The sequence below is a fragment of the Rhinolophus sinicus genome, chromosome 15 (assembly GCF_057876585.1).
Source record: "Rhinolophus sinicus isolate RSI-liver-muscle chromosome 15, RSI-T2T, whole genome shotgun sequence".
In the NCBI taxonomy this organism is placed as follows: domain Eukaryota; kingdom Metazoa; phylum Chordata; class Mammalia; order Chiroptera; family Rhinolophidae; genus Rhinolophus; species Rhinolophus sinicus.
Window position 1 is genome coordinate 18,971,035 of NC_142515.1, and position 15,877 is coordinate 18,986,911.

General features: G+C 39.0%; 1 protein-coding gene across 7 annotated transcripts in view; it reads left to right on the plus strand.

The window, feature by feature from the left end:
- Positions 1-15,877, plus strand: part of SORCS1 (sortilin related VPS10 domain containing receptor 1) — a 458,014-nt gene that overhangs the window by 321,807 nt on the left and 120,330 nt on the right. For all 7 annotated transcript variants that reach the window (XM_019725092.3, XM_019725090.3, XM_019725087.3 and 4 more), the window contains exon 6: positions 8,432-8,496. In XM_019725092.3, coding sequence (XP_019580651.3) covers positions 8,432-8,496 — 65 coding nt within the window. The remainder of the gene's footprint in view (positions 1-8,431; positions 8,497-15,877) is intronic.

Genomic DNA, 15,877 nt, shown 5'->3' on the forward strand with positions numbered 1-15,877 from the left:
GGAATCCTGTCTGGATCAATACTCTCCATGGTGAGTTACCTGCAGTGGCATCCAGGGCGCATATAAGATGCTTTATTGAGATGCAGGGACAAAATATGAGAATCTGATTTTTTTGCTCCTATTTTAGTTTGTATTTTATCTATATTTTCTAAAGTAAATATGTAAGTACTCTACTGCAGTTCGACAATTTCCAACTAATGTCATATATCGGGCATGTGCTATTTTTTTTGTTTTCCTCCTTGCTTGATGTGTTCCAAATTTGTGGAGATTGCTGTGCTTGGAATTCTCTTATGGAATATAATTTCTCCAGGTCGGATTGTCTCCAGCAGAAAAACGCTCAGTTTTCAATTCCTTTACATTCCTATTTTCTCTACCCTCTACTCTGAAGTTCATTGCCCTAAAAGGAAATAGAAAGAATGGGGAAGTGGAGAGGTTCTGTCCACTCATTTGGCCCCTGAACTCTCAAGCAAGACGACCACACCTTCCTCCTCTCAGTCTCAATTTAAGAGCAACACAAACACACACCTCCTGGTGTCCTTAGCGTTGTTTTTCATTGCCACAACTCTTTGACAGTTTTAGCCTTCGTAGCACTCTTAGTTATCAGTATCCTGAGATTTGAGAAAATTCCAGATCTTCGCTTCACATACACTTCACTCATCTCTTCTCTCTATCCCTTTGTGATTTGCATACATTGATTATGTCTCCTCTTAAACTTTCCTTTCCAGACTAAATAAGTATTCTTGTTTTTATTAATAGTACAGATTTAAGAGTAATGCATAAATACACCTGCCTTGTATGAAGTTTTTTTTAAATTACTGATAAGGACAATCATCCCTTTGACTGTCACCTGCAATTCCAAAACCTATTAGTGGTGGCCACCATTATAAATTTTGAATGTGCATTTCCAATAGCAATTTTTCCATTTATAGGCATTTTTGCTTTGTGTTAATCAATATGCAATATTTAGATAAATTGGGTATTTTTATTTAATATATTTCAATACAGTAATTAGAGATGTATCTAATTAATTCATGTTCTGGCATGGAACGGTCTCCAAGATGTCTTATTGAATAAAATTAACAAGTTGCTAAAAATACATAGGGTATGATACCACTAAAGTTTAAAAAGATAAATAGAAACCTTATTAAAATATATTGTGAGCTCCTGCTTTACCTCAATCCCAAACCTCTTTGATCATGTTAATTACATCCCTCTGTATCTCATTGGCACTATGATTTCTGTTTGGGGATCAGACTGGTGATCTGGTCATACTCACTGGTGTCTTTCTAGATCCCCTCATCTGTATTCAGGAAACAACTAAAACAAAGGTGGGAGGGGCCATAAAAGGGGAGAAATAAGAAGGAAACAGGAAATGCAGCAATGGTGTAAGAAGCAAAACCATTAACTTTAGAAAAAGGGAAAGTGTGGACGTAGAGGGGAGCACTGCAGCAGAATGGTTTGTCTGACCACTTTAGACCTGGTTATTTTGATGTCTGGAGAGATGTTTGTTTCTCAGCTTTGTGTTTTAAACTTTCAGCCTTGTGTTCTGTCAAGGACTTTGTGCAACAAGCTTTCTTACCTCCCACAAGCGGCCTGAGATTTATGTATTCCTTCATTCTGGATCAGAGGGTCAGACACCCACTCCTTGCTTTGCTTTCCTTCCTCTCTCTTTCTCTCTCTCCCTCCCTCCCACACCTTCCCTCACTCCCTCTTTCTCTCTCTTCTCATATAACTAATAGCCAGGCTTCTGGCTCAAGGAGTCAGGATGACACAATGCAGAATTTGATCAATTTAAGGATGTTGGCCATGCTGATTGTCCGGAGCCATTAGGTGTTCAAAAAACTCAGCATAATTTGTATTTGTCTGCCTATTCGTTATTTGTAGTAGCGACCTTTGTTTCTGGGAAACCAGTGTGCCAGTATGGAGAAAAGAAAGGAAGAAAGCATGCTTCTAAGTCTTAGGGAGAGGTCAAAATGATACCGTCAGGCTGCCTTTTATTTTTCCAAGCCCATTTACCCTGTATGGGCAGGTGAGACCTCAGGCTAAGCTGCTCTGTTCAAGAATACAAGTTTCAGCATTAGCCAGGATGTTCCTGGTGATGTGTGTCTTGAGAGCCTAACTGTACTGACAGGTGAAGGGGAAACCCTTGACTGCAGAGGAGGAAATCAGGGTACCCTGCCACTAATACCTGCTGGCACTTTGTTTCTTCCATCTGTAGTAGACAGGACCACTTGCTTCAGTAGTCTTTGCTTGTGGAGAGAGTCTGTTGGAACAAGAATACTCCATCTAAAACATAAAAGAGGAAGGCGGTGTCCCAGCCTGGGTTCCTTCGCAGATCTCGCCTTCTCCCTCCCTGTGCCATTCACTGCAAATCTAAATCTGAATAAATAGTTGTCATCCTGTCACAGTGTTTATATTTTAATACTTGATCTGTGGTTATCTCTATCAGGACATTTTGTGGCTCCACAGCATTTATGGAGCACTCTATTAAGCTGGTATAAATTCAGACAAAATGCCAGGAGAATGATAAACTAGTGACATCTCTGAGTTTCTCTGTAGGAAATGTGTACAGAGGCTGCATTTAGCTGATTGTATTTCAGAAGGCTGATGCGTTGCTAGCAGTACAATACACTGTGTCAGGGAGGGGCTGTTTTATTTGCATTAATCCATTACCAAAGGATTAATTTTGGTATTCCTTAGGTTTTAGTCAAAGATGGCTCCTAAACGTGAACACCAACTGGAGATACTGGAAGTGTAGATGCATGAGGCTGGCTCTGTCTTGCTTTTGCAACAGAGCTGTATCTGGCATGGCCTGAGGTCCTTTAACTTGTACTTCAGTTGGGAAGAGAGATAAATGAGAACATAGGTTCTTCTTTTCAGCTACTTACATACTTACACATTTAACTTGCTTCAGTGGCATCGCGTCCATGACTTTTAGTATCAAATACAAAGCCGTAGCATGATACACGCAGTGCTTCATGATTGGGTCCCTGCCTAACATTTTGTTTTATCTTCTACTGCTCTACTTTGAATTACTAGTAGATGCCTGGATGGGTCATCCTTCTCTGACCTAGGACCATTTTACCTGGTATTTATCTCTAAATAGAATGCTAGTCTAGCCCCTCTATTTCTTGACCATGTTATTGCATTTTCTCTAAAAACTTCCTACTGTACCTTCCCATTCCCCCAGGTCTCTATCTGCAGTGAAAGGACAGTTCTCCTATGTCTTCAAAGAGCACCTTGAGTATGAAAACCCTCCTCTCATTGGATTATCATACTCTTCTACAGCTCTAAGCTCCTAAGGGCAGGTCTCTAGTTCTTGTTCTTAGCACATAATGGAGCATTGAAATGTTTCACTGAATAAATAAATGCTTTTATTTATTCATGTATTCCATCTCTTTGAGCTGTTGAGTCTTTTTTCTTTGTTTATTGATTTATGATGATGAATCATTTCTGCTAATGTGGTACCCATGATATCCCAAGAAGCTTTTATTACCAACATTAATTTTAATTTTGAGATGAGTGTTATTATTCTCTATCTCCTAAAATAAAAAAGGGAAAGAAGAGAAAGAAGAGAAAAGGAAGGAAGGAAGGAAGGAAGGAAGGAAGGAAGGAAGGAAGGAAAAGAAAGAAAGAAAAGAGAGAGAGAGAGAGAGAGAGAGAGAGAGAGAGAGAGAAAGAGAGAAAGAGAGAAAGAGAGAAAGAGAGAGAAAGAAAGAAATCAGCTGCATTTCTGAGCCTTTGCTATGTGCCAGGAATCTGCTAAGTACTTTAAGATTCATATTCTAGGAAAACTTATTTTAGCCTCACTTTATACATTGAAAAATATCAAAGTACAGAGATGTTAAGTACCTTGCCAAATGTCACATATACAGATAAATTGATAAATCATGACTGGTATGGCTGGTTGTGTATTTCTTTATCCAGAAACATTCAGTAAACATTTATTGAATATCTATACATGGCATGCATCGTGTTTGGCATGGAAATACAGAAACGTTTGAGCTTGTCTGTCAATAAGAAGGATAGGCAGTGAGTCACCAATTGAAACATGGCCTCATTTATGCTATGCAAATGTATGCTCATAGCTCTGGAAGTGTCAAAAGTGAACCAGCTTAGCTTAAGTGCCACCCCTCGCAGGAAGCCTATTCTCAACTCTACTTATCTGTAGCTGAGCCACAGACTGTAAGTGTTAGCAAGGCAGAACGAGGGTGGGAGGGATTTCTAGGCAGAGACACAAGTATGTGCAAAGGCCTGAAGACTTCTCTTCCCTTCTGTGAAATTCAATTCAAGAAGCGAATTCATTTGCCAAATTAGGCATTAAAACAATATAAAGATATACAAGATACAGCCATCTATTGCCTTTTTATATAATTAAAGGACCCTGGCCCCCAATTTTTCCTCTCGTATTTATAGAGAGGTTCTTTCTGAGTCCCAGAATTAAACAACTCAATATATCAGATATATAGTAAATACTGACCAGTGTAAAAATTATGTCTATGTATTTATTGAGGAAACGTTTTTTCCTTTATGCTCTGGTAATCACAGACAATTTACTGGTAAAAAAACAAAAAACAAAAAACAAGCATCTGCCTTTTGGGGTCTCAGAAATAGAAGAAGGATGTATGCAAAGCGATCCAGCAAACCATTAGGAACCATGACCGGGATGAGTACAGGGCAAGCTAAAATCATAAAGCAAGTGTGCCCAACCCCTTGTGCTGAATACCGGAAGTCAGGAGTACTTACATAACTGGCTAGAGATACTTGAAACCACTCTTGAGATCTCTCTCTGAAAATAATATCATCAAAATAACATTCTGAATTAAATTTTATGTATATGCTGTTTTTCTTTGATTTATTATTTTTTGAGCATTATTGGGGTGTAATCGGCAAATAGAATTGTACTATATTTAAAGTGTACAATGCGATTATTTGATATATGTGTACGTTGTGAAAGGCATTTTACAATTGAGTTACCACATTCACCACTTCACATATTTACCTTTTCGTGTGAGTGTGAGAGAACTCTTAAGTTCTACCCCCTTAGCAAATTGCAATTATACTACACAGCATTTTCAACTGTAGTCACCAGGATGTACGTATGTATACATTACATCCTCAGACCTTATTCATTTTATAACTGGAAATGTGTACCCTTTTACCATCCTCTCCCCATTTCCTCCTTCCCCCAGCCCTTGGCAACCATCAATCATCATCATCATCATCATCATCATCATCATCATCCTCATCCTCATCAAGTACAATAGTTGGTCTTAAAACACACAGAAAATCACCTAACTCCACAGTTCTATCTGAAATGTATAAAGGAGCTAGAGAATGATACACTGTGAATAAACTGTAGTGACGTGATTCTGAAAGATGTCTGGTCAGTGACAGACAGGACCATTAAAACCAACACCCCCACAGACATTTGGCATTGTTTGGTTTCTGCTCTTGAGAATTCACCAGTGCTACAATGTAAAAGCAGCAATAATCCTCTATTGTGACTTCAGATCTAGAGGTACTCCTAGACCATGAGGAAAAGGGGCGAGCACATCAGCAAATAAAAATTGTTGGAAACACTGTGGTTTGACTTTAAAGTTTTATTTTGTTGTTGCAGTTGCTTTACTGTAGATGGGGGGTGGGGGATTAGGCAGGCTAAGGCCATTGGCTAGGCATAGTAGACTTGAGAGAAACAAAGGACTCTTCTTCTGTCCCTATTTCTTTTCATTAGTTGATAAGAGGGAAATGTCACTTGAAACAACAGCTCCTGCATTTAGAGAGAACAAAAGATCCTAAGAGACAACTGCTTTTATTGATTTGGGGCCATGAGCACTTGGAACGATGCAATTGGATGCAGAGTAATCACTTTGCCTCCCATTGACACAAACCATAAGCCAAGCAGATAAGTTTGCCTGCTAGTTTCAACACTGTTTCTGGCATGCCAATCTTCTGGAAATAATAGGTGCAACTCATTTCAAGAAAGAAACTCACAGCAAGCAAGGTGGGAGGTGAACACCGTTTAACTAACCACCCAGTATTAATTTGTAAAACCCAGTTAACTGCTGAGCTTTCTAGTTTGAGGGTTGTCAGGGAGCTTGTTTTCTTTTACAATGCGCGTGACTGTGGCCTTGTCAGAAGAGGTCACCTGTAGATCCAATCAGCACTTCAGTGTGGGAAATGGAGAGCCATGGTCCCTATACAAACAGTTGCTACATTACTTAACTGCAACGGTGGTGACAGTGTCACCATGTACCTGTATTCAGATTCCAATGATGTAGAATATGTAGTGCATGTCCTCTCTCTCTTTGGGGGAAATGATAAAACCTTATTAGAGCATTTCTGCCTCCTGGGAGAACAAAGCAGGGTTTAATGTTTGGAGCATAGACTGAATTTCAGGCCATGTATCAATCAGAGAAAACTTACTGACAGTGATAATAGGGCCTTAAGGAGACGTGTTATTTTTTAAGATGAAGAGAAACTAAGCTATCTAGGTTTCAGATTCTTTGAGCTGGGAAAATGAGTTCAAATAAGAAGAGTTCTGGGAATGCCCTTAGGACAATGATTAATTGACTTATTTCAAAGAGCTCACAGACCAATTATACACTCTCCCTCCCTCCCTCTTTCCCTCTGCCCCTGCCTTCCTCCTTTTCTTCCTTCCCTTCCCTTCCCTTCCCTCCCTTCCTCCCTCCCTCCCTCCCTCCCTCCCTCCCTCCCTCCCTCCCTTCCTTCCTTCCTTTTTTCATTTAGCTTAAGCACTGTATATATATATGTGTGTGTGTATGTATGTGTATATATATATGTATGTATGTGTGTGTGTGTATATATATATATATATATATATATATATATATATATATATACACACACACATATATATGTATATATATAGAGAGAGAGAGAGACGTATACATATGCCGTATTTCCTCGAAAATAAGACCTAGCCGGACAATCAGCTCTAATGCATCTTTTGGAGCAAAAATTAATATAAGACCGGGTCTATTCTATTCTATTCTATTCTATTCTATTCTATTCTATTCTATTCTATTCTACCCGATCTTATTTTAGTATATGTATATTTGCAGTAGCTGTCAGTTTGTGTGTGTGTGTGTGTGTGTGTGTGTGTGTGTGTGTGTGTGCATGTTCAGGAAGGGACTGCTTTTACTTAGGGAAAGACCCCAAAAACACAAAAACAATTATTTATAACAAGCTTTTATAGGATTTATATATAAAAAAATAAATATTTATTGGTAGGAGGAGAATGATTTTCCTGGTGTAATTGGGAAATATTTAATGAGGGAAGTGACTTTTTAGTTGTATCTTAAAATAAGAGTCAAAGAAAATTAGATGAAGCTGGAGACAAGCATTTTAAACTGAAGAGAGAAATTCCCCGAACTTTACAGAGGGCTGAGGAAGCAAACGGGCACTTTCAGGGAATGGCAACTCTTTGGGTGTGCCAGGAGATGGGGCAGCAAAGTGAGGTGGAATCCATCAGGTAGGGTTTCATGTCCCATCCCGAGTCCTGGCTGTGAGCAGTGCTTTTCATATTTGCATCTTCTCACATGGATTTGATGGTTGCACTGAGTGGCTCAGCCCTGTTTTGAGGCATGCGGCTATTTCCATGTAGAAATGAAACAAATGAAAGTTCTGCAAATCCTGATGAAAACAAATTATAGTTGGTCCCCATTTTAATTAATCTTTCTGTACAGAAGTCTTAGAGATAGCGTACGATCGCCCGCATCATTTATGTAACACAATAATTATTTTCTATTTAATATGGCTCACTGCAACATTACACTCAATAATATGTGCCTCCCAGGCATTTTAAATAGGCATTTATTTTACCTACTCATGCAGTTCCAGGCACATAGCATGGAGAAGGGCATGTGCATTTTCCCCTCTCACTGGCTCAGCAACACGCAGTGGTCACTCTTTGCTGTACTGGCCACTGCACACTGGTTGGTTCCCATGGCTTATTCGTAGTTCATAGCGTAGTAGTAGGTAGTTCTGCAAATTTCAAATGAAAAAATTAATTAGATCGGTTTTCTGTGTGATCACTCTTCAAGTCACTCAGCTAAAACAACCTGCCTGGCATCTGCCTGATAAGTCTTGAAAGTTTAATATACTGTCAGTGAGATCATTGCAGGAGGACACATATGTCCTGGGCAGAACTTATTTGCAAGCTAGTAACACATAGTATCCTTGCCAGAGTTAAGTCTGGACTTCATCAAATAAAGGTTTCTTTCTTGTTTTTATTTGAAGTGTAAATTTTACTGCCAGGCTCTATAAATAAAGACAGTAGATATAGTCCAGGGTTAGTGGTTTTAGAATCCCATGGACATTAATAGTTTGTGGGCTCCACTGAATTGCCCGAAGGCGCATGTGAAGTCACTAATGTTGATGTTCCTTTCCATGTTTCTCCATGTTTTAGGTCCATGATGGGATCAAACAAAGAACCAGATCTTGTGCATCTTGAGGCCAGAACTGCGGATGGTCGTAAGTAAATCATTTTGCACACAGTCCATAGTGATGTTAGTTTTATCTGCCATAAACCACGTTCAGGGAAGTCAGTGGCAATAATCCACGTCATTTGGGCGCGAGGACTTCTCCTGTTCTTAGCAATTCAGAATTGTCTTAATAATTTTCAACAACTCTCATCGAATCAAGGTGTTTTTCTTTCTAGGCGATGAGAAAATTCAAAATCCTTTACTTCCACAGTGTTTTGTTTTCATTGCTGTTGTTTTGTTTTATTTTTCCAGTTGATTGTGTTTCTTTGTTTGTTTGTTTATCAGACGTCATCCAAGGCAGCTTTTCAATGTCACTGTGTGACATTGAAACATCTACTTAAACTCTTTATGCCATAGCTTCTTCACTGTGAATTAAATAAGTTAATAGTACTGAGTCCTCTAGTAGCTAACATTACTGAGCACTAGTGCTTTATGTACTGTATCACAGTTCTCACAACAATTTGTAGGTTGTTACTTTCCTTTTGCAGATGAGGAAACCAAGGCATAGAAAATTTAAGTAATATGTTTACACAATAAGTACATACGTTTTCTTCTCCTTCTTTGGTCCTGAGGATCTCTAGAAGGCCTACGTAGTTGAGGGAGTACTGCTAGACCTAAGATTGGACACTAAAGGGGAAAAGGATGAAAGAAAAAGGGAAAATGTATACAAGAAAAAGAGTTGGGGAGAGAGAAGATGGGGAAGAAAGATAGCTCAAGTACAGAGGAGAGAAAGAGAATGGACTATCAGTTACCACAGAGCAATGAGGCTGTTAGAGGTTGTCCAGCACTGACCGGAGAATAATCTAATTATCAAGACATTCCCTGTGTCAAAAATGTCCCTCATAGTTCAAAACCTCCCTCATCCATGTCACATGTGCCTTCTTGCCCTCAGCTCTTCTGAGCTCAAAGGCAGACAATACCTGTACTTGACAAGCTTACAACTAAAAGGTCACCGGTCACCCCTGCAACCCAGCTCTCCAGAAACCACGTCTACTTCACTACTGTGCACGCACCATGAGATTTTTTATCTCTACAGGTCTCACTTCCCCTTTGGGGAATGAATATATGGCAGATTCCGTGGAAGGACAGATCAGGGTCCAAGCTGACTACTTCCTTCTTTCTTTATAAACGCAAGCAGGGCTGCCATATGCCATATGCCCACTGTGCCTGACACAGAATGCTCCCAATAGTAGAGCTTCTTTCCCATCCCTTCAATGGCCTTCTTTCAGGTGGAGATGCCTCCGTTGCCCTGGAGCCGATTAAGTTATCTTGGATCCCAAGGTCCAGTGCTTACTAAGCAATGACGAGAGAGAGCAGCCTTTTCCTAAGGCAGAAGTAATCATGTCATCTGTTTAGAGCTTTGATTTACTCCCATTGCTCTGATGATAAAAAGCAACCTTCCACTGAATTCTAACCTTTACATATAGCTGTAACATAACCTGGTGCCTGCCCATTTCCTCAGTCTCATCTCACCTTGTCCTGTTCACTCCTTGCCTACAGGCCTTTGAGTCTGCTTTGAGCGCTTTCAATTTCTGGAGCATCCAGTGTTCTCTGTCTGTCTTGGAGTAAGGCTCTGATACCTGTTCTTTCCCCTACCTGGAATATTCTCCTCTCTTTCCCCTCCCCTGACCAATTCAGTGTAATTAATCCCCATGGATGGTTCAGATTCAGGTTAAGCATCCATTTCTATTTTATCTAACTTTTTTATTTTGAAATAATTTTAGACTCACATAAAAGTTGCAAAAAAATAGTCCTCCTGTAATTTTTATCCAGCTCTTCCCAAAGACAGCACCCGACAGAACCATTGAATCATAACAAAATCAGGGAAAGTATTATGTCTTAGGGAAGTCTTTCTTGAACTCCCAATCTAAACCAGTTTCTCATTTTCTTTGCTTTCATCCAACTCTATTCTTTTTCTTTATTGTGCTCATCTCACTTGGAAATTACACATTCCATTTACATGATTATTTGATCACAGCTTTTGCTCTCCACCGGTCTGTAAGTGCTATGCGTATAGGGGCCATGTCGCTCTTTGTTCAATATTGTGTCTCCAGCACATGCCACAGTGTCCACATGTATGAGTAAATAGAGCTTAATAAATATTTATCGAATGAATGAATGCATAGTTGACCAAGCGTCAGAGTTGCCAGCTGGCTACCTAACCTCACTTGCCAGGTTGTCTGAAAATTTTAAAGCATCGCATCTCAAACTTTAACATGCATTTGGCCCACCCAGGGACCTTGTTAAAATGTACATTCTGACTCAGTAGGGGCGGGAGAGTCTGCATTCCTAACAAGCTCCCAGGTGAAGCTGATGATGCTGGTCTGTGAACACGCTTAAAGCAACAAAGTCCCATAATGAAAAACGAATGAAAGAGCTTGAGGGTCGTCTCCCATGACTACACCCCTTGTTTCGGAAGCTCTGGATAGAATTGGTAGCATCCTAGAATGCTTTCTTTTTCAAGCTTTTGGGGACGATGCTGCATTCTCGCTTCTGGCATTTAATGCATATAATCCCATATCCTGAAAACAACAAGGCCATCACTTTCCCTGACCTGCACATTTTTTTTTTTTTTTTTCCACCCAACATTATTCTTGTGCTCCCTGCAGGCATGGAGGTTGATAATGCCAAACTGTCATCTCCAACTCAGCTTACACAAGGCATGAAATACATCAGTTCTAATTTTATTTATTTTATTTTACTTTTTTGCAAAGGCAGCATCTTCAGAAACTATCCGAGAGTGAAAATTCAATAAAGGGATTTAATTTGAAAAGTTATCCCTGTCAAAACAAAAAAAAACATTACCTACCAATTGAAACAAAGGATCTAAGTATAATGCCCAACCTGACAGTGTAAAAAAATGAGATTTTTCTCAGTATCATATTCTCTCTCTCTCTCTCTCTCTCTCTCTCTCTCTCTCTCTCTCTCTCTCTCTCTCTCTCCCCTTAGCTCCAGGTATAAGAAACAGAGAGGAGGAGGAGGAAAGGAAAGAGCCCAGAGAGCTCAGAATAGTAAAGTGTTAACAAATGTAGTTGACAGTGTATTTATCAAAATCAGGCTCCAAGAATTCTAATATCTATAAGTTATCTCTTTCCCCATTCCCTAATTGAGATCCCTCTTGTTTCTCAATCCCTTTCTTATTATTTAGTACAAAATTTAAGTATATGAAGCCCATTGTTTATCTTCTAGGTCAGATACATGCAAAAATAATATTACAGTTTTTTTCTTTGAACAGGTTTTTTTTTTTTTTTTTTTTTTTCCCCCTGATTTTAATAAGTTTGGGAATTTTGTAGCCAAGGCACAGACATTTAACACAGAAAAATCCCTCACTAGTTTATTTGGCTCATCCCCATGGGGTGGGTTTCCAGTATTTATCTGGGTTTCTTATTCAAAGTTTAGTTTTAGTCACATTTCAAATTTCCCTAGATGATATTTTATAATTATGTTTTGTTTCATTTGAAGTCTCCACATTTGGAAGGAGATGAGCTCTGGAAATCTTTTGCTATGAGGGTCTATGACTGGCATAGACGTTCCTTGCCAATTGTGCTGTGAAATCTGGATGTCTTGTAGTTTACAACTGTGACAAGGATGTTATTTTTTCTTGTATTACCTCTCTGCCTTGGGAGGCAAGCTGAAGAGAACAACCTCAATTACAATCAATCACAGGAAGTATTATTGGAAAATTTTGAACATATTTATTGAATGTGCCATTTGTTATTGTCCCCTGCATTCAACTGAGGACAAATTGACAGGTCCTCATCTAGAAAACAAAGATTTTACTGTTTCTGTATCGCACACATGCGTGCACGCATATGTGTGTGAGAGAGAGAGAGAGAGAGAGAGAGAGAGAGAGAGAGAGAGAGAGAGAGAGATAGAGAGTCCATGCATTGTATGCACCCAGTACATTAAAACTGCTACCTGGTATATCAAAACAGTAAAATGGAAACCTGCATTTACCTATTGATTTACCTAATATAGGCATATTTGTGTATGTGTATATAATGTGTATAGTTACAGAGAAAATGTTGACCAACTGTTGGATTAAAAGCTTTGTAACAAGTTTTATCTTATTTAATCTTGATTCTATATACAAATCATAGCTCAGAGCCTGACATATTTAATATTTATTGACTTAATAAATATGTGTGTGTCACTGTGTAAGCACGTATTTTTAAAGAAGGGCCTTTTACCGTAGGGTCTGTGGAGGCCTGCAGGGCTAATGGGTGAGCATAAAAAGTTCCCTAATGCCCTGAAATTTTGTGCCACCATATATATGTATATATGTGTGTGTGTATGTTTGTGTGTGTGTGTGTGTGTGTGTACAGTGTTTCCCCAAAAATAAAACCTAGCCGAACAATCACCTCTAATATGCCTTTCGTAGCAAAAATTAATGTAAGACCGGGTATTATATTATTATATTACATTATGTTATATTATATTATACTATACTATACTACATTACATTATACTATACTATACTATACTATACTATACTATACTATACTATATTATATTACATTACATTACATAAGACCTGGTCTTATAGTAAAATAAGACCGTGTCTTACATTAATTTTTGCTCCAAAAGACGCATTAGAGCTGATTGCCCAGCTAGGTCTTATTTTTGGGAAAACACGGTATACACACACACACACGCACACACACACATATACATATATATACATATATACATGTATGTATGTGTGTGTGTGTATATATATAATGTGAGAGAAAGAGGATATGATACTGAGAAAATCTCATTTTTTTATACTCAGGCCAGGCAAAATCATATACGTGTGTGTGTGTGTACGTGTATAAACACACATATATATACATATGTGTGTGTGTGTGTGTGTGTGTGTGTGTGTGTGTGTGTGTATGCTTTTGGAGGAAAAGGACACAACTTTTATCAGAATTCTCCACAGGGCAATTACACATGGGTGTATAGTTCTGTATTTATGCTCATCTGTAAACATCATCTTGTAAAATAACCAGCAGTACCAAGTCTGACATTTATTGTTTGTAAAAATGAAAGGCCTACCTGGTAACTTGAATGTTTCTGTACTGGTGGTGATCCATGCTAACAAGGACAGGGGACCCGGCAAAATGCACAATTACTGGTCTCAGTGTCTGTTTGCAAGGGCAGGTAATCTTGTAACAACTTGCCCAAGGACTAATGTCTTTCATTAGGGAAATACAACGGTGGCCCTTTAACCAACTGTGAAAAAGATTGCTGTAAAACTCTTCCTGAAGTAAACCTTAAACAAGCACTTCACAACTGAAATAAAAGGAGACTCTCAACTTTATATCTCTATCATCCCGCTAATTCTGGTCTTGGGTGAAAACTGGACACCTCCTTTCCAGTTCCCATTTTCCAGCCCTCCAATCTAATTTCTATATGGAACAGGAACAGTATACGTATCAATAATATGCTAAAATACTGTGGATGGGATAGAGGCCTCAGTTCTCACCAGTCCTCAAAAAATCAGCAATGGGGTGTTTTGAGTTTTTAATGTTAAGTGTTTATTACTTTTATACCAACAAGAGTAGGGACAACAGTACAAAGGATAAGCAGTAAAATGTATCCAGTGAAAAGTGAAACTCACTCCCTGACTTTCATCTGCATCCCCAGTATGAATACTTCTGTATTTCTCCAAAAATTATTTGGATTTATGTTGCAAAACTCTTATGCCACATTCAGTGTTTGTGAATCCAATAACAAGTTAAAAATCTTTCCATATCAGCACATGTAAATGTAGCCACTTTATGGCTAATCACTACATAGAACTCCATTATACTGTAATTTAGGTAATCGTCCTTGTTAACAGATATATAGATGTTTGGCTATTTGAAATAGTGCTGACATGTACACATATTACTTATTTGGTTGGTAAGTATTGAAACTTATACAAGTAGCATGCATGCACTGCTGAAAGAGAAATTACTGAAACCCTGGGTCCGAGAGTATGTATGTTGTAAATTTTCGTAGAGATGCTCACATTTCCCTCTGAAATAGTTGCATCAATGTATGCCCTCACTATATGAGAATGTCAGTGTTTGCAAGCTCTCAGTCACCTAGGATATTATGAAAATATTTTTTAAACATAACCCATCTGCTGAGCAAAAAACATGGCATATCCTTATTGTGGTAATTTGCATCCTTAATGTATCAGGAATGAAGTGAAGAATTTTTATTTCTTTTTCTTGGCTATTTGTATCTCTTCTACAGTGAACTTCCAAAAGATATTCTATCTCTTTAATGTTCTAGAGAAGACTGACACTTTGGCATTTATATACAAATAAAAAAAAAAATCAAAGTTGCCACCCCCACGCCAGCCGAAGTCCCATCACTAGAGTACCAAATGACATTACTAGACGCCACATTTCATAGCCCTTTTTTCAGTTAATTTATTAATATCTTCTCAGGAAGAGGTTAGAAGCTTCTGTTCCTGCTCAGCCTCAGATTCTGATAGCTTCCCACCGCTTCCCAATACACTGATCAAATGCATTCTCACCTCTCTCCTCCTATCCCAAATCGAGCAGCCCCTAGTACATTGCTTTTCTTTGTAGCAGTGTCATGTTGACTCCATTTTCCATATTGCGGAAGATTTCAGCTAGTAGTGATTTCAACTTGGCCTCTCTGATTTAGTAGCTTAAAGACAGCCCTGAAAACCATCAGAAAGACATGAAATGATAGCAAAGGCCTCCACACACAGCAATGGAAAACCTGACAGCGACAGTGCAATCACAGACTCATCTGGGCTGCTTGCAGATTCGGTTCTTTGTCCCCACTATGTGCTACTTCCCCTGCATCCTGTGTGTCCACCCATCTCTGAGGAGGTCTGTGCCATTACATCCCCTTCTGAGGATGGGAGGACAGAGATCACAAACCAATACATAATGTCAGATGGTGATAAGTTCTAGAAAGAAAAACAAAGCAGAGAAGGGCGAGTAGATAGTAGATAGTGATTAAGGGGGAGGGGACTGTCATGGAAGGAATCTCTGATAAGGTGGCATTTGATATTTGAGCCAAGTCCTTGTGGAAGTAAGGGAGAGAGCTGTATGTCTTCCTGGTGGGAGAGCATTCCAGACAGATGGAATAGCACATGCAAAGGATATGGAGTTTGAGCATCCTTGGCATGGCTGAGGTATAGCAGGCAGGCCAGGTGGCTGGAATATAGAGAGGACAGCCATATGTGTCATCTGTGTTTGTTTGTTTATTGCACTATGGAAGGCAGGGATTGTGCTTACTGATCTTCGTTGAACAACTAGCATGGTCTAAGTTTGATATTCAGTATTGATGGTGATAAATAGAAAGTTATGGAGTGAATTGAACCTCCCCACATGTCTCAGAGGAAGTCCCTTGAACTG